Source organism: Ctenopharyngodon idella, chromosome 7 (assembly GCF_019924925.1).
Source record: "Ctenopharyngodon idella isolate HZGC_01 chromosome 7, HZGC01, whole genome shotgun sequence".
Taxonomy (NCBI): domain Eukaryota; kingdom Metazoa; phylum Chordata; class Actinopteri; order Cypriniformes; family Xenocyprididae; genus Ctenopharyngodon; species Ctenopharyngodon idella.
Genome location: NC_067226.1, coordinates 5,729,549 through 5,755,964, shown reverse-complemented (window position 1 = coordinate 5,755,964; position 26,416 = coordinate 5,729,549). Strand labels below are relative to the sequence as shown.

At 40.0% G+C, this 26,416-nt stretch overlaps 1 protein-coding gene across 6 annotated transcripts in view; it reads left to right on the top strand.

Moving 5' to 3' along the window:
* herc1 (HECT and RLD domain containing E3 ubiquitin protein ligase family member 1) overlaps positions 1–26,416 on the top strand; it is a 55,579-nt gene that overhangs the window by 21,491 nt on the left and 7,672 nt on the right. For 3 of the 6 annotated variants that reach the window (XM_051900306.1, XM_051900309.1, XM_051900304.1), the window contains exons 24-66: positions 335–455; positions 546–597; positions 1,999–2,267; positions 2,363–2,587; positions 2,987–3,107; positions 3,196–3,433; positions 5,008–5,177; positions 5,262–5,417; positions 5,503–5,609; positions 5,691–5,801; positions 5,889–6,059; positions 6,623–6,862; positions 6,981–7,064; positions 8,034–8,563; positions 9,446–10,227; positions 11,047–11,263; positions 11,353–11,513; positions 12,250–12,366; positions 12,472–12,679; positions 12,839–12,960; positions 13,630–13,859; positions 14,221–14,489; positions 14,572–14,624; positions 14,742–14,942; positions 15,122–15,296; positions 16,441–16,708; positions 16,819–17,032; positions 17,376–17,632; positions 17,717–17,844; positions 17,941–18,077; positions 19,206–19,406; positions 19,544–19,674; positions 19,850–20,061; positions 22,759–22,879; positions 23,003–23,149; positions 23,274–23,375; positions 23,484–23,657; positions 23,761–24,078; positions 24,193–24,258; positions 24,631–24,756; positions 24,885–25,023; positions 25,116–25,297; positions 25,405–25,560. In XM_051900306.1, coding sequence (XP_051756266.1) covers positions 335–455; positions 546–597; positions 1,999–2,267; positions 2,363–2,587; positions 2,987–3,107; positions 3,196–3,433; positions 5,008–5,177; positions 5,262–5,417; positions 5,503–5,609; positions 5,691–5,801; positions 5,889–6,059; positions 6,623–6,862; positions 6,981–7,064; positions 8,034–8,563; positions 9,446–10,227; positions 11,047–11,263; positions 11,353–11,513; positions 12,250–12,366; positions 12,472–12,679; positions 12,839–12,960; positions 13,630–13,859; positions 14,221–14,489; positions 14,572–14,624; positions 14,742–14,942; positions 15,122–15,296; positions 16,441–16,708; positions 16,819–17,032; positions 17,376–17,632; positions 17,717–17,844; positions 17,941–18,077; positions 19,206–19,406; positions 19,544–19,674; positions 19,850–20,061; positions 22,759–22,879; positions 23,003–23,149; positions 23,274–23,375; positions 23,484–23,657; positions 23,761–24,078; positions 24,193–24,258; positions 24,631–24,756; positions 24,885–25,023; positions 25,116–25,297; positions 25,405–25,560 — 8,209 coding nt within the window. The remainder of the gene's footprint in view (positions 1–334; positions 456–545; positions 598–1,998; positions 2,268–2,362; positions 2,588–2,986; positions 3,108–3,195; positions 3,434–5,007; positions 5,178–5,261; positions 5,418–5,502; positions 5,610–5,690; positions 5,802–5,888; positions 6,060–6,622; positions 6,863–6,980; positions 7,065–8,033; positions 8,564–9,445; positions 10,228–11,046; positions 11,264–11,352; positions 11,514–12,249; positions 12,367–12,471; positions 12,680–12,838; positions 12,961–13,629; positions 13,860–14,220; positions 14,490–14,571; positions 14,625–14,741; positions 14,943–15,121; positions 15,297–16,440; positions 16,709–16,818; positions 17,033–17,375; positions 17,633–17,716; positions 17,845–17,940; positions 18,078–19,205; positions 19,407–19,543; positions 19,675–19,849; positions 20,062–22,758; positions 22,880–23,002; positions 23,150–23,273; positions 23,376–23,483; positions 23,658–23,760; positions 24,079–24,192; positions 24,259–24,630; positions 24,757–24,884; positions 25,024–25,115; positions 25,298–25,404; positions 25,561–26,416) is intronic. The other 3 variants (XM_051900308.1, XM_051900307.1, XM_051900310.1) reach the window with 3 other exon arrangements.

Below are 26,416 nucleotides of genomic sequence, written 5' to 3'. Positions count from 1 at the left end.
TTTCTAACGTAACCCTTATCTTTGGAGCCTGAAGGTCTCACTGAACTTGTTTACCTCTCCAGTCTACTCCAGTGCTCTCGACTCGCCCAGGAATGCCTGACCTACTTTTCAAGATGCAAGAGACCTTGTGTGCTGTCCTAATTTTAAAGCACCTTTATATGCTGACTCAGTTGCTATTAGCATAAAAGCAGCAGCCTACTCATAATTTCAATAAATGAAAAACATTATTAGTGGTATTAATTTAAATTTAGGTCATGTTTTATTGACATGATTATGTTTTATGCCCAGTCACAGGAAATGTAACATTTATTTCCTGTTTTCATTTTGTGTAAAGGAGCGAGAGCTTGTCAGCAGAGAGTCGGTCCATCCAGAGCAGTCCCAGCTACAGACTCACAAAATCCAGGAGTGAGTCTGATCTCTCCCAGCCAGAGTCTGACGAGGAGGGATACTCGCTGGTGAGATCTGTGATACGTGCACACTACCTTATCTGCTTTACTTGCTGTATAAATTGCATTTATTTAACCTGTTGGTGTGACCCATTTCAGAATGCAAGGAGGAATGTGGATTTGGATTTAGCTTTCACTCCTAAAAAAAGAGGTAACTGCCCCTCCCCCAACACTTTGACCATCTAGTAGTGGAACACACTGTACTGCTCTTTGTATATTTGTGCAAGAGTCTATCTGTGTACACATGTAATGTCTCTGACAGCTCTGTATCAGTCTGTTTTCTTCTACTTGGCTAAATTAGTCCATACATTTAAAGCATATTCATGTTCTGCCAAAATTCAACATTTTCTTCTATAAAATAATAATTTCACATAAACATTCATGTTCAGACTTGCACACAGTCTGTGGCTGTAGAATTCCACAGAAAAGCGCAGTTTACAGTAGAATTCAGTCACCTGTCTTTCCTGTTCACCTGTTTTGCACATACCCTACCTCTCACCTGTAAATCCTACACCTTGTGCTGGAAATATGACGTCAGATCCGGTAGGCTTTGTTATAAAAAGGGGATATGTTTGTACAGTAGATTTTAGTATGCCATTTAAGCTGCTTATGCTTGGTTGGTTTCTTTTTGTATGTACTGTTGTGTAAACAGTCATAGCTACATAAATTAGACATTTTTGATTATACAGTTAATTGCACCTGTGATTTCACACCCTTTTTTGTCGACTGTTGCCTCTATGCCTGGGATTGTAATGATGCTATTGGCTACTAATAAAGGGCTCATCAGGTCCATTAAGCAGATTTTCCCTTTCAGTCAGGACCAAAGTACCTTTCGAGGAAAGTCTGTTCACTCGGTGGCCATATTTGCAACGCCTCCGGGCAGCTATTTCGGGCATCCCAGTCTTTTCTATTTGAATGGGGGAATCCTGAAATCTCAAAAACTGCTTGGCGAACTCCCAATTAAATTACATATTTAAATCAGCAACAAAATCTGACAAGAGACTTCCCATAAATGTTGTTTCTTAAGCTTTTTTTAATGCTATTTTAGCATATTTTTCAGGCTAGACGAGCCAGTGCACATGTGCAGTCCTAAGCGTGAGTCTCAGGTTTCTATGGGAACCGGAGCCTCTAACGGCAGCTGCAGTGATGCAATGACTTTATCAATCAGCGATTGGCTCTTTTACTTAGAAGGCGGGACGTATTCCGCCATATTGCGCGTTGCAGTTTCTCCCGTTCATAACTAATAGGAGTGAACCGTATTTCTATATCTATAGTCTTTGTCAGAACTGAAAATGTGAAGAAAAAAAAAAATGATGACTTGTGGAATGTTTTGAGGATTTGAAACTCAATGTTTCCTGTTAGAAGTATCACAGTGATCCCTTTACTGCATAATTATTTAATAATTTGAATTACAATTTAACTATATAGAAATATATTTATATATTAATAATTAAATATAGATTATACATTTTAATTAAAATATAAAAAAAAAAATTAATGTAAATATAATATACATACTTATTTGTTCAACAGATTTTGTGTTGTGTTTAAGGTTTTCTCTACAGTTCTCCAGACTCTTCTGCTGATTGGTTTGGGGGACGCTCAGCCCGTGAGTGTTTGTACAGCTCTCCGCAGTCGTACGAGGAGTCAGACCTCGATCTGAGCCAATCACTCAGGCTCCATGCACTCATCGAGAACATAGTGAACTTCATCAGTGGAGATGTTGGGAATGCTCCTGCGTTCAAGGAACCAGAAGAGAGTGTGTCCACCAGCCCACAGGCCATTATTATAGCCATGGAGCAGCAGCAGAGCAGAGCGGAGGTACGTGCATTCAGCCTTTTTATTTGTCTTTGTTGCTACACATGCCTTCCACCGACACATCTTATGCTTTATGTTTGTTTTATGTGTTTCTATAGTTGCGTCTGGAGGCCCTTCATCAGATTGTGGTGTTGATTTCTGGGATGGAGGAGAAAAGCAGTCAAGCAGGCTCTGGAGGTGGAGCTGGACGCACAAGCCTCAGTTTTCACTCTGCCTCTCTGCTAACATCAGTCAGACTGCAGTTCCTGTCAGGATGTTTCGGCCTGGGTGCCGTCAGTAATGGGGGGCCAAAGGGGGAGAGTGTCCAGCTACACCATTACCAGGTAACTGTGACATTGATCTAAACTTTGACTTGCTTCAGATTAGAGGTATTGGTAAAATATTTTGGCATACCATTCAAAATGTATTTATGGCCATAATTAGTGAATAACAAGCTACGGATTGAGTTTCTGAACATAGTTGAGCTTCTTTGTAGGTTTATACTGGCTTAATAAGAGCTCATTTGGAATGGGGTATGTAAGCATAAGGCCTTATTGAGAAAATACCCCTAAAGAGCCAAAAAAAAAAAAAGATTAGAATGGATGTGAGCAGTATAGTCTTCAAAACACAATTTTGTCCAATAAACTGTGCATGGAAGAACTAAAATGACATCTCATAACATGCTAAAAAAGGTATGTTATTATTTATGCCATTATCTGCATGTGCCTTGTCTTTCCTTGTAGGATGGAATCAGAGCAGCCAAGAAAAGTTTACAGATGGACATTCAGACAGCTGTGCATAAGATATATCAGCAGCTGTCAGTCACATTAGAGAGAGCCCTGCAAGCTAACAAGCACCACATAGGTAATGTATTTGAGTATACACTATATTAATGTATGTGGCATATTTTGTTATACTGAACATATATTCACAATGCTGTGTGTGTTTACAGAGGCCCAGCAGAGGCTGCTATTGGTGACAGTCTTTGCTCTAAGTGTGCGATACCAGCCTGTCGATGTATCTTTAGCTATCTCCAGTGGCCTTTTAGACGTTCTCTCGCAGCTTTGTGGAACTGAAACCCTGCTTGGACAGACACTGCAACTCCTGCACAAGCCTGCAGGCTCTCAGCTCAGCACTGCCCTCAAAGTGGCCAGCACCAGATTGCTACAGATACTAGCTATCAGCACCGGGTACAACACAGTTCACTCACAGACTGTTAACACCTGTTTTTTCATAGCCAATCTGAACCCCCAATGCTGTGTTTTTAATTATAATGCTAGTGCCTGAATGTTCTTTAGGGAACTTCAGACCTGGTAGTGTAAACAAGTGCCAAAATCTCACAGTGTTCAAAATTATTATTATTATTTTTTTTTAAAGAATACTTTTATTTAGCAAAGATACATTACATTTATCAAAAGTGACAGTAAAGACATTTATAATGTTACAAAAGATTTGTATTTCAAATAAATACTGTTCTTTTGAACTTTTCTATTCATCAAGGAATCCTGAAAAATATGTACTACGGTTTCCACAAAAATATTAAACAACATAGATGTTTTCAAAATAGCTAAAAATAATAAATGTTATATAATAAGAAATGTTTGTGACTCTGAAGACTGCACTAATGGCTGCTGAAAATTCAGCTTTGCCATCACAGGAATAAAATACTTTTTAAAGGGGACCTATAACGCCCCTTTTACAAGATGTAATATAAGTCTCTGGTGTCCCCAGAATGTGTCTGTGAAGTTTCAGCTCAAAATACTCCACAGATCATTTATTATAGCTTGTCAAATTTGCCCCTATTTGGGTGTGAGCAAAAACACGCAGTTTTTGTGTGTGTGTCCCTTTAAAATGCAAATGAGCTGCTGCTCCCGGCCCCCTTTCCAAAAGAGGGCGAAGCTTAAACAGCTCATGCTTCGGTTGCTCAACAACAACAAAGCTGGAGAATCTCACACAGCCAAAATGATGATTTTCAGTAGCGGTGTTCAGCCTTACATTGTTCAACTTTTAGAATGCAACGTTTCTGAATGGTTAGTGGATAAATTTATGTAGTTGCTGTGGAGTTGATTTAACTCATCGACTAGCATGTACCGTCATGTTAATCTTTTGTGCAAATCCAGCGTTGAATCGACCCTTGTCTGTGAAGCAGTCTGGCATAAAATGGCGGCATGGCAATTACACTCTGCTATAACTCTTCCTCTTCTCTAAAGCAGCTCAACATGGCATTGCCCCCTTTGTTGTGTGTTCTCAGGGGCAGGGTTTCTGTGAATTTTAACATTGGTGATGTCACTAACCCAGGAAGAAGCTCATTGTAGTCCCTACCAGCCGTTTGTTGTCCTTAAACAGTGAATTCTTTAAAAGAAAATATCTCCCTTTGCATTGAACTTTGAGCGTCAGAACTTTGCAGATGTTGTTTATGCTCTAACAGCAACATTACACGCTAACTAAAGTTAAAAAAGTAAAATCATAATCAACCACCCCTTTAAAATGCAATAAAATATAAAACAGTTATTTTAAATTGTTAAAATATTTCACAATATTACTGTTCTAACTGTATTTATCAAATTAATGCAGCCTTGGTGAGCATAAGAGACTTCTTTCGAAACATAAAAAAATCTTACCGATCCCAAATTTATGTACAGTAACGTAAATCTATCAGTAGATGATTAGTTTTGTTTGGTGACATCATGTGTTAAGACTTCTTTTTGCAGGAACAGTTGAAGACAGAGTGACTGACTGTTGCTCTCTCCTATCTTTCCATCAGGACATATGCGGACAGGTTGAGTCCTAAGGTGGTCCAGTCCCTGTTGGATCTTCTGTGTAGTCAGCTGAAGACTCTGCTGGCTCAGGCTGCTGGAAGCACACTTAGTGCAAGTACAGAACTGCAGGAAAAGACGGACGACTGCGCAGATGCTCAGAAAAAAGATTTTCGAGGTAGGGCACTAAGAGCTCAATAGCCACATGCTCGCTAAGTCAATTAATTTTGTGGTTTTATATATTGCTTTTATTTTGACGTAGCATTGTTACGTAAGACACACACCGCAGAGCTGCACCTTGGAGACTTCTTGGTGTTTTTGCGGCGCGTCGTCTCTTCCAAAGCGATCCAGTCCAAGATGGCCTCTCCTAAATGGACTGAAGTTCTTCTCAACATTGCTGCTCAGAAATGCTGTTCAGGTAATACAGCAGTGTCCCAACAACATCATCTTGTCTGTGTGCTAATTAGATTAGCTAGATTTGTTAGAATGTGTGTGTTTTGCAGGCATTCCATTGGTTGGTAATTTGAGGACACGACTGTTAGCCCTGCATGTTCTGGAAGCTGTACTTCCTGCTTGTGAGAGCAGCGTGGAGGACCATCAGATGACCCAGGTTTGACTTCACACAACTGTATTGTGCTTTTTTTATTGAATATGTGTAGAAGAGCTAAATCAATTTGACTTTGTGTGGTAGGTGGTGGAGAGGTTGTTCTCGCTGCTCTCGGACTGTATGTGGGAGGCACCTGTTGCTCAAGCAAAGCACACCATCCAGCTAAAAGAGAAAGAGCAGGAACTCAAACTACAGGTGAGAGAGATACAGTCAGTCAAGTGTGAGAGCTTTTACTGCTTCAAAATTTACTCATACTCAACATTGCCTTTCTGGTTGTTTTAGGGTGAGACAGAAGAGGAAGAAGAAAATTTGCCTATCCAGGAAGTGACCTTTGACCCTGAGAAGGCTCAGTGCTGTGTGGTAGAAAGCGGACAGGGACTGACACATGGCAGTGGGGGCAAAGGTTACGGCCTGGCCTCCACTGGCATTTCTTCTGGCTGTTACCAGTGGAAGGTTCTACACACTTTCTTTTACAGTACCGTTCAAAAGTTTGGGGTTGATACGATTTTTTTAACTATATATTTATTGCGAAAATATGAAAGATAACAAGAACCTCTCCAAATCTGTAAGAATAACTGTTTTATATTTTAATATATTTTAAAATGTAATTTATTCCTGTAATGGTAAAGCTGAATTTTCAGCATCATTAGTCCAGTCTTCAGTGTCACATGATCCTTTAGAAATCATTCTAATATGCTGATTTGGTGCTCAAGAAACATTTCTTATCAATATCACAGTTGATAATTGTGCTACTTGATATTTTTGTGGAAACTAGTACTTTTTTCAGGATTCTTTAATGATTAGAAGGTTCAAAAGAACATCATTTATTTGAAATAGAAGTCATTTGTAACATTATTAATGTCTTTACTGTCACTTTTAATCAATTTAATGCATGCTTGCAGAAAAAAAATTAATTTATTTGAAAAACAAACAAAACTTAACTCTCCCAGACTTTAGAATATGTACATTCTGTCAAGCTATGTGAGTATAAGTGCATATCATTGTTGTTTTTTCAGTTCTATATCGTGAAGGAGAATCGTGGAAACGAGGGAACGTGTGTGGGTGTTTCACGCTGGCCCGTTCATGATTTCAACCACCGCACAACAGCAGACATGTGGCTCTATCGCGCGTACAGTGGCAACCTCTACCATAATGGAGAACAGACCCTCACGCTGTCCAGCTACACACAGGGAGACTACATCACCTGTGTGCTGGACATGGAGGCGAGGACTGTGTCCTTTGGCAAGAATGGAGAGGTGCGGTGCAGCCCACTCGTGAAGACAAATATTCATGTCAATAGCTGAGCTGTAACACCCATTATCGCACTCTCTTTTATCGTATTTATGTGCTAAACCATGTGGCCTTATGTGGCAGGAACCCAAACTGGCCTTTGAAGATGTTGATGCTACAGAGCTCTACCCTTGTGTCATGTTCTACAGCAGCAACCCAGGGGAGAAGGTAAGACCCAGAGATGCTAATGGCTGATGTTTATTTGACCCCTGTGGTCTTCCTTTTGTCTAAAATAACACTGATAGACACACCATTGTTGACTGCATTACAATTATTGGTTAAAGGTCAGTCTAAGCTTTGATATTTATTTATTTATTTATTTATTTATTTTTATTTTTTTACCTTCCAGATGAAAGGAAAAATGTAAATCACGATATTTGTGATATAAAGATTTTGGTCAATAACAAAATTGTATTTTTTTTATTTTTTTATTTTTTTTATTTTATTTTTTTTGAAAATTGAATATTATATATAATAATATTAAAGATGCGCGGATCGCGGTTATTTCAAACCACATATGGATGTAGCTCAAAACGGATTTGGATATATGTATTATATTACTTTTACATTTAATTTAATGGATATTTTTTTATATTACTTTTACATTTAATTTACTTTTATTTCAGTTTATTTTTAGTTACCTTTTAGTTTTTATTGATTTCCAGTTAATAATTTTAGTGTTTAAACTTATTTCATTTAGTTGCTTGCAACATTTCTAATTTTCCTTTTAAGTTTTTCATGTAATATTTTTATTTTATTTCAATTAACAATTTTTTTTTATAAGTTTTGAATAATGATAATAACCCTGATCAATTTAAGTCTTTTTGAATGATTCCTTAAAAAAACAAATGACTCTTATGAACTGCTTTTTTAATCAAAACACTGTTCAGTGTTCACATTGGATGTTTGATTTTGCCTGCAAAATTTTCTTCCCATTATTTTGTACTAAATGGTCTTCTTATCTCATATTCAGTTCAGACTGCAAAGTCACATTCAGAACTAAAATATGATTTATTTTGCTGTGGTGCTGTAGAACGCATTGTTGCACTACCATAACGGTCATAGCACAAAAATGTATACTAGTTGGCAAATTTCTACAGTTTTCTATATTGTTTTAACTGGTCCCCTACCCTGCAGGTAAAAATCTGTGACATGCAGATGAGGGGAACACCACGTGACCTGTTACCTGGCGACCCGATCTGTAGCCCTGTAGCAACTGTTCTCGCAGAAGCCACTACCCAGCTGGTCCGGATCTTACACCGCTCGGAGCGCTGGACCCAAACCATCAACCACAGCATCCTCCAACGCCTCCAGCAGATCAGGGGCTGTCTGCGAGAAGGAGCTTCTCCAGCAGGGGCCACCAGACTGCGCAAGAGCCGCTCGGCACAGAGCCGAGAGGAGCAGGACGAGAAGGAGGAGGAGCGAGAGGAGGAGAGAGGAAGAAGCGGACGGCACACTGCGGCAGAGCTGTCGGAGGCACACCTGCGGACACTGTGCCACCAGGTGTGGCCGGTGTTAGCTGTGATAGGGGGAGTAGATGGTGGGTTGAGGATGGGGGGACGGTGTGTGCACAAGCAGACGGGGAGACACGCCACTCTGCTGGGTGTGGTGAAGGAGGGGAGCACATCAGCTAAGGTGCAGTGGGATGAGGCGGAGATTACCATCAGGTGAGAAATGGGTATTGTTTGCATGGTTTATTGATCTCTGAATGTTATATTGAGTTTTTTTTTCTCAGTTCCTGCTCCCCAGAGGTCTCCAACTTTTCTTTCTTTCTATCTTGTGCTCTCTTGGTCTCTTTTAGGGATGTGTGCCACAACTAATTTCATTAAAGATTAAATGGACATTTTGTAACCTACTAGTCTAACAAACACCCAGAAGACTGTATAAGTGATCAATTTAAAATAACCTACTTAATCTATGAATCAAACAGTCAAATCCCATACTAAATGCAGCTGAAAAATCAGTCATGTATATGCGCTATGCATTATGATCATTGTACATTACATTTAAGCTTTCACTTAATCAACATTAGCCAATTATAGACATATTTATTAAAATCAACTGAATCATTAGTCATTGCAGGACCAATACGAACAAACTCAATTTTAAAAACAGAATTCCTCAAATCAAAAATCAGCACATCAAGGCATTGTTGTTCATTACTATGGCCATCTCTTGCACGTCCGTACTTGAACGCGCTTCTAGTGTATGAAAAGTGCCTGTACACATGACAGGTGGCAAAATCGCAAGAAAAGCTGTACTGGCAACTATACTTTTTTTTTTTTTTTTTTTTTTTTTAAAGGATATTCTTTTCTTTTTTTTTAAGATACTGTTATAGGATCTGTTGTTGTCAAATAAGTTTCAGCAGCATTGTTTAGTCGACTAGTCTCGCACATCCCTAGACTCTTTTTTCCTAATCATTTCATTGCTTTTTCCTTTGCATTAGCTCCATGACGTTGCATGTTCCCTGGCCCTCCTCCCTGCTCCCTCACTTTCTCTCTCTGTCTCTTTCTCTCTCTGTTTGGTTTGTCAATCTTTTTTTATTGAAGCTTCCCCACTTTTTGGTCGCCCAGTGACACGCCGTTGTACAACTTGGAGCCGATAGAGCCTCTTCCCTTTGACGTTTCTCGTTTCCGCGGACTCACTGCGGCTCTGCTTCTGGACCTCACCGCCCTAGCCAGCCTGCAGGACGACAGCTCCAAATCCGCCTCTAACCGCCGGCATGAAAGAAGACACCGGCACGAACCCCAGGAAGAACGAGAGAACGAGCCACGTGCCAAACCAAAAGAGGGGGCAGGAGACCTGCGTGTATCTCACAGCTTAGACGAGGTTCGAGCTCGTGCACCGCCCAACTCTCGCTCTGAGAGCGAGTTGGCTGCCTACACACAGGATGCCACACAGCAGACTCCAGCAGAGGGACGCCGCAGACTGCAGGAGATGGTGGGGACACGGGGAAGCTCACAGGAGGCGGCTGCGCAGGTGGAGGTGCATGCGGTACAGCTGTCGTATCTGTATCTGGGAGCGATGAAGACCCTGAGTGTACTTCTGAGCTGTAGTAAATACGCAGAACTGCTGCTTATCCCCAAAGTGATGCCTGATAGTGGCCATAATGCGGATTGTGCCAGCCCTGGGGTCAGCGTGTGTCAGGAGGAGGCGGAGCTGCGATCAGCTCTGCAGTTTCTGATGCGACACATGGTGAAGCGGGCAGTTATGAGGTCACCCATCAAAAGGGCGCTTGGGCTGGCAGACCTGGAACGGGCGCAGGCTATGATCTACAAACTGGTGGTCAATAGCCTACTTGAAGAACAGGAAGGCCACAGTTCCAAACCAGGTACATCAGAAAACACGCAAAAACAAATCTGATATACATAAACCGAATATATAACACTGCTTTTCAAAAGTTTGAAATCTTATGTTGGCCAAAGCTACATTTATGTGATCAAAAATACATGAAGTACAGCAATACTGTGAAATTTTATTACAATTTTCAATTTTTCTGTTTTTATTTAATTTAAATGTAATTTGATGGCAACGTTTTCAGCAGTCATTACTCCAGGCTTCAGTGTCACATGATCCTTCAGAAATCATTGTAATATGCTGATTTGGTGCTTAAGAAATTTCTACATAACGTACACATGATGGGCACAAACAACATTTCTTGTATTATTGTAAATTCACATAATTTGAAGGAAGTTAAGGCCCGGGTATCATATATGAGTGTGAGAGCCTTTCAAAGTATACTCTTTTGGCAGAAAGGCGCATTCGTGTGTGCGCGCTATCTAGTGGACTGTTTTCAAGTGCTCAAGTCACTCACATATGTACTATTGTCCTCGTACAAAAACTGGGTCGTACATGGGCAGTGCGTGGACCGTTGCGAAACATGGACAGCCGAAGTATACTTTGGACTTAATCACTCTGCATTATATCATGTAATAGAATTGATGGTTATTTTTAGTCCAATGGCTGAATTTTTGGTTTCGACCAGGAATTTAAATTTTTGTGCGTTTTGCAAGCTGATTTTTTTTTTTTTCTATGTAATAGCAAAATAGTAGCAAAAACTCTTTTTGCATTCATCTTTAGATCACACATAGCATTCTCTTTCTCAGGACACAGTTCTCTTCATGAAGTATGTGAATGTGTGTGTTTTTAGTGGACACAGAGTGTGAGGAGTTAGAGGGAGAGCAACAGTTTCAGACTCCGGTCACCACCTCCCCCTCAGCTTCCAGCAGCACCTCCTTCATGAGCTCCTCGCTGGAGGACACCACCACAGCAACCACACCTGTTACCACAGCAACTACACCTGTTACAGATGCTGAGACTGCACCGGCTTCTGAATCACCTGGAGTGATGCCCCTCAGCCTGCTCAGGTACACACCCACATCTTTTTGAGACTATGTGAACATTAAATCTTTCAACCTACGTGTCATGATTGTTCTATATGTGTATGTATGAGCAGGCAGATGTTCTCCAGCTACCCGACAACCACCTTGCTGCCAGCGCGTAGAGCTCAGACCCCTCCCGTCTCATCACTGCCCACCTCACCATCAGACGAGCACGGCCGGAGACAGAGCCTTACATCACCTGAGTCCCAGCCTGCCAGAACCACCAGTAGGACAGGTACAAATACACAAACTCATAATTAATAAAATGGGGTCCAAATGTCTGAGAACACATCAAAATACGGCATTCAAAATGTCATTTTAAATGATGTACTGTATATTGCCAGCCAAAGGTTTGGATTTGGATTTTTTCAATGGGTTTTTTTTTTTTTTTTTTTCTTTTTTTTTTTAAAAAGAAGTCCCTTATGCTCACCAAGGAGATTATTTTAAAGCATTATCTATTGTGAAGGGTCATATGTGCAATTTATTCATGTGATTGCAAAGCTGAGTTTTCAGCAGCCATTACTTCTGTCTTTACTGTCGCATGATTGACAGAAGTCTTTCTGATATGCTGACTTGGTGCACAAGAAAAAGAATCTGATTTATTATCAATGTTGAAAACAGATTTGTTGTTTTCAACAGATTTTTTTTTTTGCTGCTTAACTTTTTTTTTGTGTGTGAAAATTGCCATACACAACCATTCAAAAGTTTCAGGTAAGATTTAGAAAAAAAAAAAAAGAAAAAAAAAAAAAAGATAAATGCAGTCTTGGTTTGCATAAGTGACTTCTTTCAAAAACATTTTAAAGTCAAATACTAGGAAATTACAAAATTTAGGATAATTTTTCAGTTCAATTCAATAATATTTGAAAAAAACAATGTATTTAATTAGAAATGACTTTATATGCAGTTATGTCCATAGAGACATCCTCAGTCCTGTATCAAACAGCTGACTCTGTATGTTTATTCACTCCAAGCATTATCAGACCCCAGCAGTCGTCTCTCCACATCTCCACCTCCTCCTGCCATCGCGGTTCCACTGCTAGAAATGGGATTCTCACTCAGACAGATCATGAAAGCTTTGGAAGCAACAGGTAGAGAGATACTTACTCTCACAGAAATGTCATTTCTGATTCAGAATTTCTTCTTTCGTCTCATGTTATCATGTTATTCAGAGTATGATCTGTGTTGTTCTGTAGGTGCACGTGGTGAGGCAGATGCTCAAAACATCACTGTGCTTGCAATGTGGATGATCGACCATCCAGGCACGGCAGACTCTGAGGAGGCTTCGGACCCCTGCTCCGGAGCAGCAGGAGGGGGTAAGAGCACAGAGAGGAGTTGCTTACGCTCACCGGGAGACATCCCCAACGCTGATGCTGCGGAGATGGAGGAGGGATTCAGTGACAGGTACAGTACCTACAGAATGTATGACATGACATTTATATTAGATGTCTTTAATGTAATTAAAAAAATAATTGTTAGGTACAATGTATATATTGTGTTCACGTTGAGTTGCAAAACATTATTTTGGCCATTTATCATTGCGTGACATCTCTGTTCCTACAGTCCTGAAGGTCTTGATCAAGATTCGGCCTCTGCCTCTGCAGGCCCCACTCCCAGAGGACGCTCTGCAGCAAACAGGAAACACCGCTTTGACCTTGCTGCACGCACTTTACTAGCTCGTGCAGGTACATTCTAGAGATCTGCGAATATACATGTTTTCAACTAGTTGTTTAATCAGTCTTAATGAAGCCCTGTGTAATTTAGCTGGTTCAACTGACCCCAAACGGACTTGTATATACACTACCGTTCAAAAGTCTGGTGTTGGTAAGATTTTTTGAATGTTTTTTTGAAGGAAGGGACACAATGAATTGCATTTTAATATAGTTTAGTTTTAATATATTTTAAAATGTAATTTATTTCTGTGATGGTACAGCTGATTTTTCAGCAGCCATTACTCCAGTTTTCAGTGTCACGTGATCCTTCAGACAATTTGGTACTCACGAAACAGTTCTTATTATTATCAGTTGTTGAAAACAGTTGTGTTTTTTGTTGAATCTGTATCCATTTTTAGGGTTATTTAATGAATATAAAGTTCAAAAGAACAGCATTTATTTGAAATAGGAATATTTCATAGCAATGTAAATGTCTTTACTGTAACTTTAGATCAATTTTAAGCATCCTTGCTGATCAAAGTGTTAATTTCTTAAATATATAAATAATCTGAATAACCTCGACCCTACAGAGGACAAGTGGTTTGGAAAATGAATGCATATATGCGTGTGTAAGTATAATACAATTTTACGTTTTACGTTGTAACAGTCATCACAACACTGATATCGTGTTTTGTTGTGTAGCTGGACTGTACCGCTCAGTGCAGGCACATCGAACTCAAGCCCGTCGAGAAGGCTCTGGACTGCAGCAGGAGTCTGGGCCTCTCGGTGCACTGTACGACTTCAATCTGGATGAAGAGCTGGAGCTGGAATTGGATCAGGAAGCCATGGAGGCCATGTTCACCCAGGAGCTGGCATCCGACTCCGACATTCTGGGAATGTGGATCCCGGAGGTACTGGACTGGCCAACATGGGTGTGTGTGACAGCAGCCTGGGGCTGCCGCTGCTTTACTACTCACCTTTAACCCCTGCACGGCTATACACAAACACACACTTACACATTCGTTCAGAGATGCACATAGTGTACTCGCATGCAATTTGCTCGCTCATGCCCTCATATTGGACACAGACAAACTTTTGCTGAAGCATAGCAGCTCTCGCACACTCACTAACACTGGTGCATGCTTTGCTGGCACAGTACAGAAGCAGCAGATGCATCCTGGGATGCTTCAGCCCTAAACCATGTTCTGTTGGCTTTCATTTAGTTTCAAATGTTTGTTGCACAACTTGCTCTTCCATCTGACCGCAGTTTTGTTTCATTTGCTTGTGTGTTAGCATGTGTGTGAGTCGGAGGACCGTGATGAGGTGGTCGTGTGTGAGCTGTGTGGGGTCAGCGTGTCCAGCTTCAACCAGCATATGAAGAAGAGTCACCCGGGCTGCGGTCGCAGCGCCAATCGTCAGGGTTACCGCAGCAATGGCTCCTATGTTGACGGCTGGTTCGGAGGGGAGTGTGGAAGCGGGAATCCCTATTACCTGCTCTGTGGCAGCTGCAGAGAGAAATACCTCAACATGAAGAGCAAGATCAAAGGACCACTGCCTGAGAGGTGAGCAGTGTGTTTACATGCATGTGTTGTCATGGCTGAATTCACAAGAATCTAATGTATTTTACTGATCTCTGTTTTTCAGGTATAAAGGTCAAGCCCCAGACCTGTTGGGAAAGCAAGACAGTGTGTATGAAGGTATTAAAAGTGTCTACATGCAAGAAAAAAACAAAGAAATTTGCTAGAATTATTAACAGCCATTACTGATATGTGTCAGGGTAAATAAGTCTAAATATGTGTGGTTTTGTCCTGCAGAGGACTGGGACATGTTGGATGTAGATGATGCAGAGCGTCTGACTGGTGAGGAGGAGTTCGAGTTGCTCTCTGCTCCGCTGGGTCTTAGTGAGCGCAGACCTGTTCCTGAGGCTGTCCATTTTCCTGACACCGACCCTCTCGGAGCCTCTGTTGCCATGGTCACTGCCACCAACAGCATGGAGGAGACTCTGTTGCAGATAGGTACAATAATAATAGCACCGATTATGCGATTAAGTGACTCAGAGTGGTTCAGTGTATGCATCTCCTTGATTTGTGTAAAAATGTCTATAATTTCACAGATATGTCTGTATTTTGTGAAGATGTTTGTATTTATGTGTATTTCTATGGATATGCGCAAGTAAAACATGATCTGTCTATAGGTTGTCAGAGCTCAGTGGATAAGAGTTCATCAGGTCGGTTGTCTTTGGGCGAGCAGGCGGCAGGTCTCCAGACATCTGCTGATCGCCTGGTGGCTCTGAAAAGAGTCACTGCAGCTGCACAAGTCTTGTTGGCCAGAACAATGGTCATGAGAGCTCTGTCCCTGCTGTCAGTTAGGTTAGTGATGATGTGGCTGTTTTCATTTGCAATATATTGCACTTTTTTACTTTCCAGGTTTGCTGTGCTTGATTGTATGTTTGTACAATTATTAGTATTATTATTATTAATAATGCTATTATTGTAATTATCATTCTTAATATTACTGGAGCAGTATTTATTTTGAACCGAGACACTGAAAACACCGGATCATAAGCTACTCGCATGTAAAAGAATTTAAATATATTTAATTAATTAAATTGCACTAAGCTGCCTATTATAGGCATATAAATATATAATTAGGGGTGTAACGATACACTCGTGTCACGATTTGATACTTATCACGATACTGAACTCACGATGTGATATTATTGAGATATTCCAAGACCTATGTTAAAAGGATAACAAAAAATGTACTGTTGATAAAAATGCTAAATTTGGTATTACATTGGGAGTGAAAATGAATAGGTTTGGACTTGGTGCTGGTAACCCAATGCACAGGACAATGGTGACACCAGAATAAAAATTATTCTAACGCTGAAACAGATTTATTTTAGATGAATATATTTGCACACTGTCACTGCCTAGATATATTTAAAAATATATATTTTTACTGGTAACAAGACATTTGGCATTATTAGGACCCAGAAATATACCCCATTGCATTAATTATACATTATATTCAACATTATATATAGTAGTTTAATGTAGTATTGACACCAAAACTCTGTAAACTTGAATTTTTCACACAGTAATTTTCATTTTGGGTGAACTATGCACAAAACATATTGTCACTATCTACGATACAATATTGTTGCATTTTTGTATTGCGATATATTGTGACACAATATGTTGTTACACCCCTAATATATGTATATATATATATATGTATATATATATATATATATATATATATATATAATATACACATACATACAAACACAAACATGACGGTTCTGTATGTATCTTGGTATTGAAGTCACTGTTCGGTACAGCGGGGGGAGAAAACTAAACAAATTGCTTAATTTTTCATCTTTTTTATTAAACAATGGTTGATTGAACAAACTTTGTCGCTCTGTTTTTAAAAAAGTTCAATTAACAACATTTCCATAAGGATAAATATATATATTGTATGTCTCTGTTAACTCATATTTCTTCTCTTCAGCGGATCTAGTTGCAGTCTAGCAGCAGGATTGGAGTCTCTGGGCTTGACAGACATTAGGACTCTGGTGCGTCTGATGTGTTTGGCCGCAGCAGGTAGAGCTGGACTGTCCACAGGCCTTGCATTAGGCCCTGGATCCTCTGAGCGCCCACGAGGGGCTAGCAAACCTACCAAACCCATCTCTTGTTTAGCATACCTCAGTACCGCCGTCGGCTGTCTGGCATCAAACAGCCCCAGCGCTGCCAAACTCCTGGTCCAGCTATGCACGCAGGTAGCCAGATCTTCACATGAATATCTAGTAAATAAAGAGATGACAAAAAACTCTAAATCTTTTATTTATTTTTTTTTTTTTTTTGTCCCACCTTGCCTCTTTTCCTCTAGAATCTGATATCAGCTGCCACCGGGATGAATCTGACCACAGTAGATGATCCAATCCAGAGAAAGTTCCTGCCCAGTTTCCTGAGAGGAGTGGCGGAAGAGAACAAGCTTGTAACATCACCCAATTTTGTGGTGACTCAGGCACTAGTTGCCCTGCTTGCCGATAAAGGTGCCAGGCTTCGACATGGCTATGACAAGGCTGAACTGGAAAAAAGAGGTTAGTTAACATCTTGCCAGCCGCTTGAGAATGCCACCACATTTGCTTATTTGTGTGGGTTGTTATTTTTGTGGTGTTTTTGTTATGTGAGTCATTTTTTTTTGTTACTATTTTGTTTTGTTGGGTTAAACCTCACAAATCTGATGTTTGATTTGTTTGTTTTGGCAGCAGAGGGCTTGTTAGCTGAAGCTTTGTTGTGTTGCAGCTCAAAAACCACAGCCTTTGCCGCCAATCACCACCATTTTAATTTCTCACTTTTTTCTCATTGTGTGTGTGTATCCGTCTGTGTGCACGTGTGTATGTTTCTCTCGCGGCCTGGCTTTGTTCCGCTCGGTCATTACAGGGTTAATGTCGCCTCTCTATGCCCACCTCTCCTGTGCCCCCCTTGCTGTAGGCCCATTGGAGCTGGCAAATGCGCTGGCGGCGTGCTGCCTCTCGTCTCGACTCTCGTCGCAGCACCGCCAATGGGCCGCGCAGCAGCTGGTGCGCACACTGGCGGCTCATGACCGAGACAATCAGAGCCGCCCGCAGACCTTTGCCGACGTGGCAGGAGATCTGCGGAAGTGGTCCACTTTTAGACTCGAGGCCCACCAGAGCAGGGTATGATTCCCACATCGTTGTGTGTTTGCTGCGTTTTAACAGCACTGGATGGTTTCTGATGCTGAATCATTTGTTCTCTTGTAGGTGATCACATGTGGGTGGTGTAGTAAAAAAGGACTTCTAGCAACAAGCGGGAATGATGGGACTGTCCGCGTTTGGAGCGTGACCAAAAACCAGTACACTCTGCAGCAGACATGTGTTTTTAACAAAGCGTGAGTTCCTCTCTTTCTCCTAATTAGGCCTGTTCTTCACCCAGTGAAACTACTGTCTGAAAGATGATGTTTATGGTCTTCTGTGTCTGTCTTCAGAGATGATACTTCAGAGGAGTGTATGAATAATCTTGGGTCACCAGGTGATCCAAACTTAGCTCCAGTTGCCTGGAGTGTCAGTGGGATGTACTTGGCTGCTGCCATGGAGAAAATAGTGAACATTTGGCAAGTCAATGGTATGTCACTCATCATCACCATATAAACTACCGGTTTAAAACTACTAGTTTGGGGCGCATAAGAATTTTACTTTTTTTTTTTTTACTTCTTTTTTTTTTTTTTCTCTCTTCTAAACGTCTCTATGCTCACCAAGGTTGATTTGGTGCTCAAGAAACATTTCTTGTTATCAATGTCTAAAAAATGTTGTTCTGTTTATTATTTTTGTGAAAACTGATACCATTTTTATATTCTTTGATGAACAAAGTTCAAAAGAACTGCATTTATTTAAAATAGAAATCTTTTGTATCATTATAAATGTCTTTACTATCACTTTTACTGGATATCAGCCAATATTTGAGTTTTTATTTATTTATCAGTATTGGCTGATATTGGATATTTAATTGTGCTGCTCATTTGCTCTATTTTTACATTTAGATTACTTTTAAAAATGTTTAGCAAAATATAAATTTTCCATACTGTACATTGTAATGTTGTGATGCCTAAATTCACTTGTAGTAGTTTTCAGTGTTTTATTTTTATACTCCAAATCTTTTTATTGGTTTTCAGTGACAGTACAGAATAGGACATCATAAAAAACAGTAACCGTAAGACATTGTCCATTATTAATCCCTTACATGACCCCCTTACATGATCCCTTACATGGTGTATATATATATATTAAAATAATCTAATAGTTGAAAATTAAATACCATTGCCAGTTACAGGTGTACAAGGTAAACCCTTAATGTAATTTAAGAAGGGATCCCATGTCTTGTAAAAGGATTAAAGTGAACCAGAGAGTGAGCATCTTAAATTTTCAAGCCCAGTACAGTAGAAAATGTCCTCTATCCACCTGTCATGCATTGGAGGGGAAGCATGCTTGCTCCACAGAATAGCCCATCTGGCCAAGATTGTAGTAAAATGACTTTACAATCTCGGGCCACCTATTTAGGGGAGACCCCAAATAGGGCTATAAATTGGTCAGGGTCAATATTAAATGGAACAAATTGTGTACATTTTAATATTGCAAATAATTATTGGGTTATCAGTATTGGCCAGAATTTTAATATCAGTGTGATATTATATGATATTAATATGAAACTGATATTAATATCAGTTTAATATCACATTGTGTGTTTGCATACAAGGTGGGAAGGCCTCATTGGACGTGCAGCCTCATTGGGTGTCATCATTAGCTTGGCCGGAAGAGGAGGCGGGGTCTCTGTGGGGCGGGGAGCCTCGAGAGGTGCTATTGGTGGGTCGCATGGATGGGACATTGGGACTTCTTGAGGTTCTTGATGATTCTGATATGCAGAGAACTGAACTCCAACACTGCTTCAGGAAAGACGGTACTGACATTTTTAAAATCCATACTAATACATGCGATTATACCCACTTTATTCTAGCTTTTTTAAAACTGTAAACAAGATTGCTTTAGGGCTTTTTTTCATGTGTTTGTATCCATGTGTGTTGCTGATCTCTACAGTGGCTGTAATGCAAATCGCATGGTACAGTGAGGACCGGCCCTTTGCAGTTGGATATGCTGATGGAAAGCTTCTGATTGGCTCTAAGGAGCCTTTAGAGAATGGATCTGTGGTGGTTATTGATGCCCATAAGGTTAGAGTCATCATGATTCAGCATAAACTGACATGCATATAAACAAGCATTCACACACAGTACTTTGACACATTCTTGTCTGTAAAAGTCCATGTGTGAAGAAGCAATTTAACTTGCCTTCATCAGTTCACTAACTATCAAATCTTTGTTCTCTCTTTGTGTGTTGTGACTGTAGGAAAGCATCAGTTCATTGCGCTGGGCTCCAGGTGGGCAAGTGTTAATAAGCTGTGCTAAAGAAGAGATTGTGCGTCTGTGGACGGGGTCGGGGACAGGTTTGGGCCAAAGCTGGACATGTCTGCAAAGTATCGCCCACCCTGCTGTTGTCAATGCTGTTGCCTGGTGCAACCTGCCTGGTCAAGGACCTAAACCTCTCAACATGTTTGCCACGTATGTCCAGACAGACAGTGTGCACACTAATACACAAGAGTGCTAAATCCAATAGAGTAGGGATGACATATTTCTGTAGGCTAACCAGGAAGTTATCACCCTGGTTCCCTCAACAAAAACTCAATAGGATTTTTCCATTTTCTTTTGGATTATTGCCGACAAAAGCTTATGATTCTTTCCTGTTTTGTATCATGATAATCTTCACAAATGAACACAACTTTTATGAAATTTGAAGCATAAATATAATAGGCAGAAGTCAAACATGAAATTATTGAATAATTAAGTTATAGTAGTTATAATAGTATATAAAAGTTATAATAGTTTGAAAGAGCATGATTATAAACACAACGAGGCTGTGAAAGTGAGGACTAGCGAGTTGATTAGTTTATTTTTTGTTCAGCTGATGACCTTTAATGCCCCCGACAACCTCTGTGTGTAGTTCCATTTAGCCACTTGTTAGCAACCGCCTTTTACAAGACAAGTAAAAGCTTTAAAACAATCACACGAGTGTATTACTGATGTTTTTTATATCATAGAATAAAACATGAAAATATATTGAACTTGTTCACCACAGACCTTATTTTAAGCATTTAACCAAAAACTCTTTCAAAAATCTCATTGACTTCAGGACGATGGAACCGGAAGAGCTAAAATATTAACTCCTTTCCGGGTTTTGGCCTACAAAAATACATCATTCCTGCAGCACTCTACTGTGATTTATTTAATAGGTGAAATGATAATCCAGCAGAAATAAGCTACCATTCAAACATTTGAGGTCGAGAGATTTTTTTTAAATGTCTATGAAAATCTTTTTTTCTTACCAAGACTGTACAGGTGCTGGTCATATAATTAGAATATCATCAAAAAGTTGATTTATTTCACTAATCCCATTCAAAAAGTGAAACTTCTATATTATTATTCATTCATTACATAGACTGATATATTTCAAATGTTTATTTCTTTTAATTTTGATGATTATAACTGACAACTAAGGAAAATCCCAAATTCAGTATCTCAGAAAATTAGAATATTACTTAAGACCAATGCAAAGAAAGGATTTTTAGAAATCTTGGCCAACTGAAAAGTATGAACATGAAAAGTATGAGCATGTACAGCACTCAATACTTAGTTGGGGCTCCTTTTGCCTGAATTACTGCAGCAATGCGGCGTGGCATGGAGTCGATCAGTCTGTGGCACTGCTCAGGTGTTATAAGAGCCCAGGTTGCTCTGATAGTGGCCTTCAGCTCTTCTGCATTGTTGGGTCTGGCATATCGCCTCTTCCTCTTCACAATACCCCATAGATTTTCTATGGGGTTAAGGTCAGGTGAGTTTGCTGGCCAATTAAGAACAGGGATACCATGGTCCTTAAACCAGGTACTGGTAGCTTTGGCACTGTGTGCAGGTGCCAAGTCCTTTTGGAAAATGAAATCTGCATCTCCATAAAGTTGGTCAGCAGCAGGAAGCATGAAGTGCTGTAAAACTTCCTGGTATACGGCTGCGTTGACCTTGGACCTCAGAAAACACAGTGGACCAACACCAGCAGATGACATGGCACCCCAAACCCTCACTGACTGGAAACTTTACACTGGACCTCAAGCAACGTGGATTGTGTGCCTCTCCTCTCTTCCTCCAGACTCTGGGACCCTGATTTCCAAAGGAAATGAAAAATTTACTTTCATCAGAGAACATAACTTTGGACCACTCAGCAGCAGTCCAGTCCTTTTTGTCTTTAGCCCAGGCGAGACGCTTCTGACGCTGTCTGTTGTTCAAGAGTGGCTTGACACAAGGAATGCGACAGCTGAAACCCATGTCTTGCATACGTCTGTGCGTAGTGGTTCTTGAAGCACTGACTCCAGCTGCAGTCCACTGTTTGTGAATCTCCCCCACATTTTTGAATGGGTTTTGTTTCACAATCCTCTCCAGGGTGCGGTTATCCCTATTGCTTGTACACTTTTTTCTACCACATCTTTTCCTTCCCTTCGCCTCTCTATTAATGTGCTTGGACACAGAGCTCTGTGAACAGCCAGCCTCTTTTGCAATGACCTTTTGTGTCTTGCCCTCCTTGTGCAAGGTGTCAATGGTCGTCTTTTGGACAACTGTCAAGTCAGCAGTCTTCCCCATGATTGTGTAGCCTACAGAACTAGACTGAGAGACCATTTAAAGGCCTTTGCAGGTGTTTTGAGGTAATTAGCTGATTAGAGTGTGGCACCAGGTGTCTTCAATATTGAACCTTTTCACAATATTCTAATTTTCTGAGATACTGAATTTGGGATTTTCCTTAGTTGTCAGTTATAATCATCAAAATTAAAAGAAATAAACATTTGAAATATATCAGTCTGTGTGTAATGAATGAATATAATATAGAAGTTTCACTTTTTGAATGGAATTAGTGAAATAAATCAACTTTTTGATGATATTCTAATTATATGACCAGCACCTGTATTTATAAACCTTACTGTAAGTTGTTTTTTTTTTTTGTTTTTTTTTTGTGAATTTGTAATGTACGTTATTTTTCCAATTACAGAAATCAAAATTTAAATGTTTCTAAGAGCTTTTTTTAAGTCACAAGTGTGTAATAGTAGTTTTCTGTATTTCTTTTTTCTCAATCACTTTTTTTTTTTTCATTTAAATATGTCCTAAATTAAGAATACCATCATTAAAACATTCAGGGATATGTACTAAAAATCTTTCTCACAGATGTTGTCAGAACGGCCTTGTATCTGTGTGGACGGTACCACAGGACCCTTCGTCATACTCACAGTCCAGCATTGCCTGCCCTGATGCATGGTGGGAATCAGAACCAAAATCCAAACTGATGGTAATGTGTTCATATGTATAAGCAATTTAAAAACCTCTGAATTATACTTTGCTATTTGTTCTTTCCTGTCTGTTAGTATTTATGTTTGTGTGTTTTAATGTGACTTCCCTGATCTCTCTCCAGCTGGACCCTCAGCGGTGTGAAGGAGCAGTGTGTGTGTTCCTGCTGCGGGGTCATATGACTCCTGTGCGGACAGTAGCGTTCAGTCCAGATGGGCTGGCTTTGGTGTCTGGAGGGGTTGGCGGACTTTTGAACATCTGGTCATTGCGGGTCAGGGTCTATCATGGACACATACTTTATAATCACATACAGGCTAACTTACAATACCAATAAACTTGAAAGCATCAATATTGTGTTTTCATGATGATACGTTTGTGTGTACGTTTATGTGTAGGATGGATCAGTGCTGCAAACAGTAGTTGCAGGATCTGGAGCTATTCACAACACAGTTTGGATCCCTGACGTGGGTGTAGCTGTCTGCTCCAATCGCTCAAAGGTAAAAAAAATCCTCAATGTTTAAATTTTAGTTGATTTCTTTTTGATGAGTTTTTTTTATCAAATATCTAGAAAAGATGTTGCTTATTGGAGTCTATTTGTTCTGCAGGATGTGCTGGTTGTTAATAGCTCAGCAGAGTTTATGGCAAACAATCATGTATTAGCAACCTGCCGCACGGCGCTGAAGAAGCAGGGCGTTGTGGGACTGAATATGGCTCCATGCATGAGAGCCTTCCTGGAGAGACTTCCCATCATGCTTCAGGAGCAGTACGCATATGAGAAGGTACACAAAACCGACATCATTTTAGCCAATACTATTCATGTAAAAATGCAAAAAAAATAGGGATGTTGTTGATGTAATTTCCTGGTTTATTTGTGTGTTTCAGCCTCATGTGGTGTGTGGGGAGCAGCTCGTCCACAGTCCTTACATGCAGTGTCTGGCATCTCTGGCGGTGGGTCTGCAGCTGGACGCTCTACTGTGTCATCCTCCTGTCCCACCTCATCTGTCCCTCTGCCCACCTGAGCCTGGCTCCTCTTCCGCCCCCTCCCCTGGATCCTGGGCGAGCAGTGAGTGGGCGTGGCTTCACTGCTTCTCCACCACAGTCAAAACGGCAGAGGCCCTTGTGCGTGGGCACACCTTTCCTGAGTCTTTCATCGTCCCGGACCTGGAGCCCGTGGCCAAGGACAAACTGGCACTGCTTATGGTGAGTCCAATTAAACATACACATGTCCTGTGAGACTGCCATATTTAATGATTTGATGGTGAAAAATGTTGTTCATGATGGTCACAGTCTTTTAAAAAATGTCATCACACACAGGACAACAGCAAGTGGGTGTCTGGGATAGATGAGCAGATCATGTCTTGGGCCACTTCCAGACCAGAGGTAAGAGCAAATAAAAGGGCTAGATAACATACACAAGTATATTATTATATAATTAATATATCAAATACACACTACCAGATAAAAGTTTGGAATAATAAAAATTTTTATGCTCACCAAGGCTGCATTTATTTAATCAAAAATACATTAAAAAACAATAATATTGTGAAATATTACAATTTAAAATAACTCTTTTCTTATTTTAATATATTTTAAAATGTAATTTCTGCTTGTGATGGCAAAGTTGATTACTTCATTCAGTGTCACATGGTCAATAATGGTAATTGCAATGTTTGTGTATATAATTGTTGTTATTATTAATACAAAAATTGCAAAAAAATGTAAAACATTTGAATATCTCTTGTGAATTTTAAGGACTGGCACCTCGGAGGGAAGTGTGACGTGTTTTTATGGGGTGCTGGCAGGCATGGACAGCTTGCAGAGGCTGGGCGAAACATTATGGTGCCAACTCTTGCTCCCTCTTTTTCTCAGGCCCAACAGGTATGATTGTACATAAACACACGTTTCTTTTTCGTTTTCAAATTTCAGACGTTTTATTTTTATAATATGCTGTCGTACAAATCAAATAAATACAAATTTGTGTCATTTATTCATTTTTGTTTTGTCAGGTTGTGTGTGGCCAGAACTGCACCTTTGTGATCCAAGCTAATGGGACGGTGTCTGCATGTGGAGAGGGCAGTTACGGCCGCCTCGGACAAGGAAATTCAGATGATCTGCACGTCCTTACTGTTATATCTGCCTTGCAAGGCATGCTGCAATCATACACAAACTCTAAATGACTTTCATTATAGATGTTTACAATGCCCTGGAAGCTTTAACAGTGATGTGTTTTTGTGCAGGATTTGTGGTGACCCAGCTGGTAACGTCCTGTGGGTCTGATGGCCATTCAATGGCTCTAACTGAGAGTGGTGAGGTTTTCAGCTGGGGAGATGGAGACTATGGAAAACTGGGCCATGGCAACAGTGACAGACAGCGCAGACCGCGGCAGATAGAAGCGTTGCAGGGAGAGGAGGTGGTGCAGGTCAGAAACACACCTCTGACATTCGCTCTCACTCTTAAATGCATATGCCGCCTCCTCTTCTTTTTCCTCAGGTGTGTATGATGAATAACTGTGTTTTTCCTGTGCAGATGTCATGTGGATTCAAGCACTCAGCGGTGGTGACTGCAGATGGAAAGCTCTTCTCCTTTGGTAATGGAGACTATGGCAGACTGGGACTTGGAAACACTTCTAACAAAAAGTTACCAGAGAGAGTCAGCGCACTGGAGGGCCACCAGGTTGGCCAGGTAAAACTGAGTAATAGCTACAGACACACTTCACACATACTTTATAGTACTGTTTAGATGTCTCAGTTCACTTGTGAAAATACTTCCATTTTTTTTTTTTTTTTAAATGTAAAAACTTAAATACACACACACACACACACACACACACACACATATATATATATATATATATATATATATATATATATATATATACATACATACATACATACACACATCATATTTATATATGTGTATATATATATGTATGTGTGTGTAATATATAATAATTAGGGCTGTTGATTTAACATGTTGATTTAATTAATTAGTTATGAAAAAATAACACGTTAAAATGATTTAACACATAACGTACCTAGATAGGTCACCTTATATTACATACAGTTGATTGGTGACGAACATGATTCAGGGCAACAATTCACTGTGTGATGGAGCCTATAGAATGCAGTTAGAATGTCACTAAAATTCAAGATATTAGGGCAAAAATGCCTCTGTATGACTTTTTTTTTGTCTCATATTTATATCATATGATATATTTAAGCAATATCACACGAGTAACAAGTGCAGTATCACACAAGTACTGTTTTTGTCAAGAATAGCACAAGTGCAAATGTGATACTGATTTTATACAACAGTTCAATAAATAAGAATAATATTGTGTTATGTTAGACACGATATTGTCTGTTTTTGCTCAATTTAGCCAACGAAATATTACCTGTAAAGCTAGAGCAGAACTGTTATGCGTCTCCGAAAAACACACAGCGGTGCTTCGTTTCTGAATGAATCTGCGTTTTGAGTGAATCAATTGGGTGAGAGCCCTAATAATAATATAATATATTATATTCAATTTTAATACATT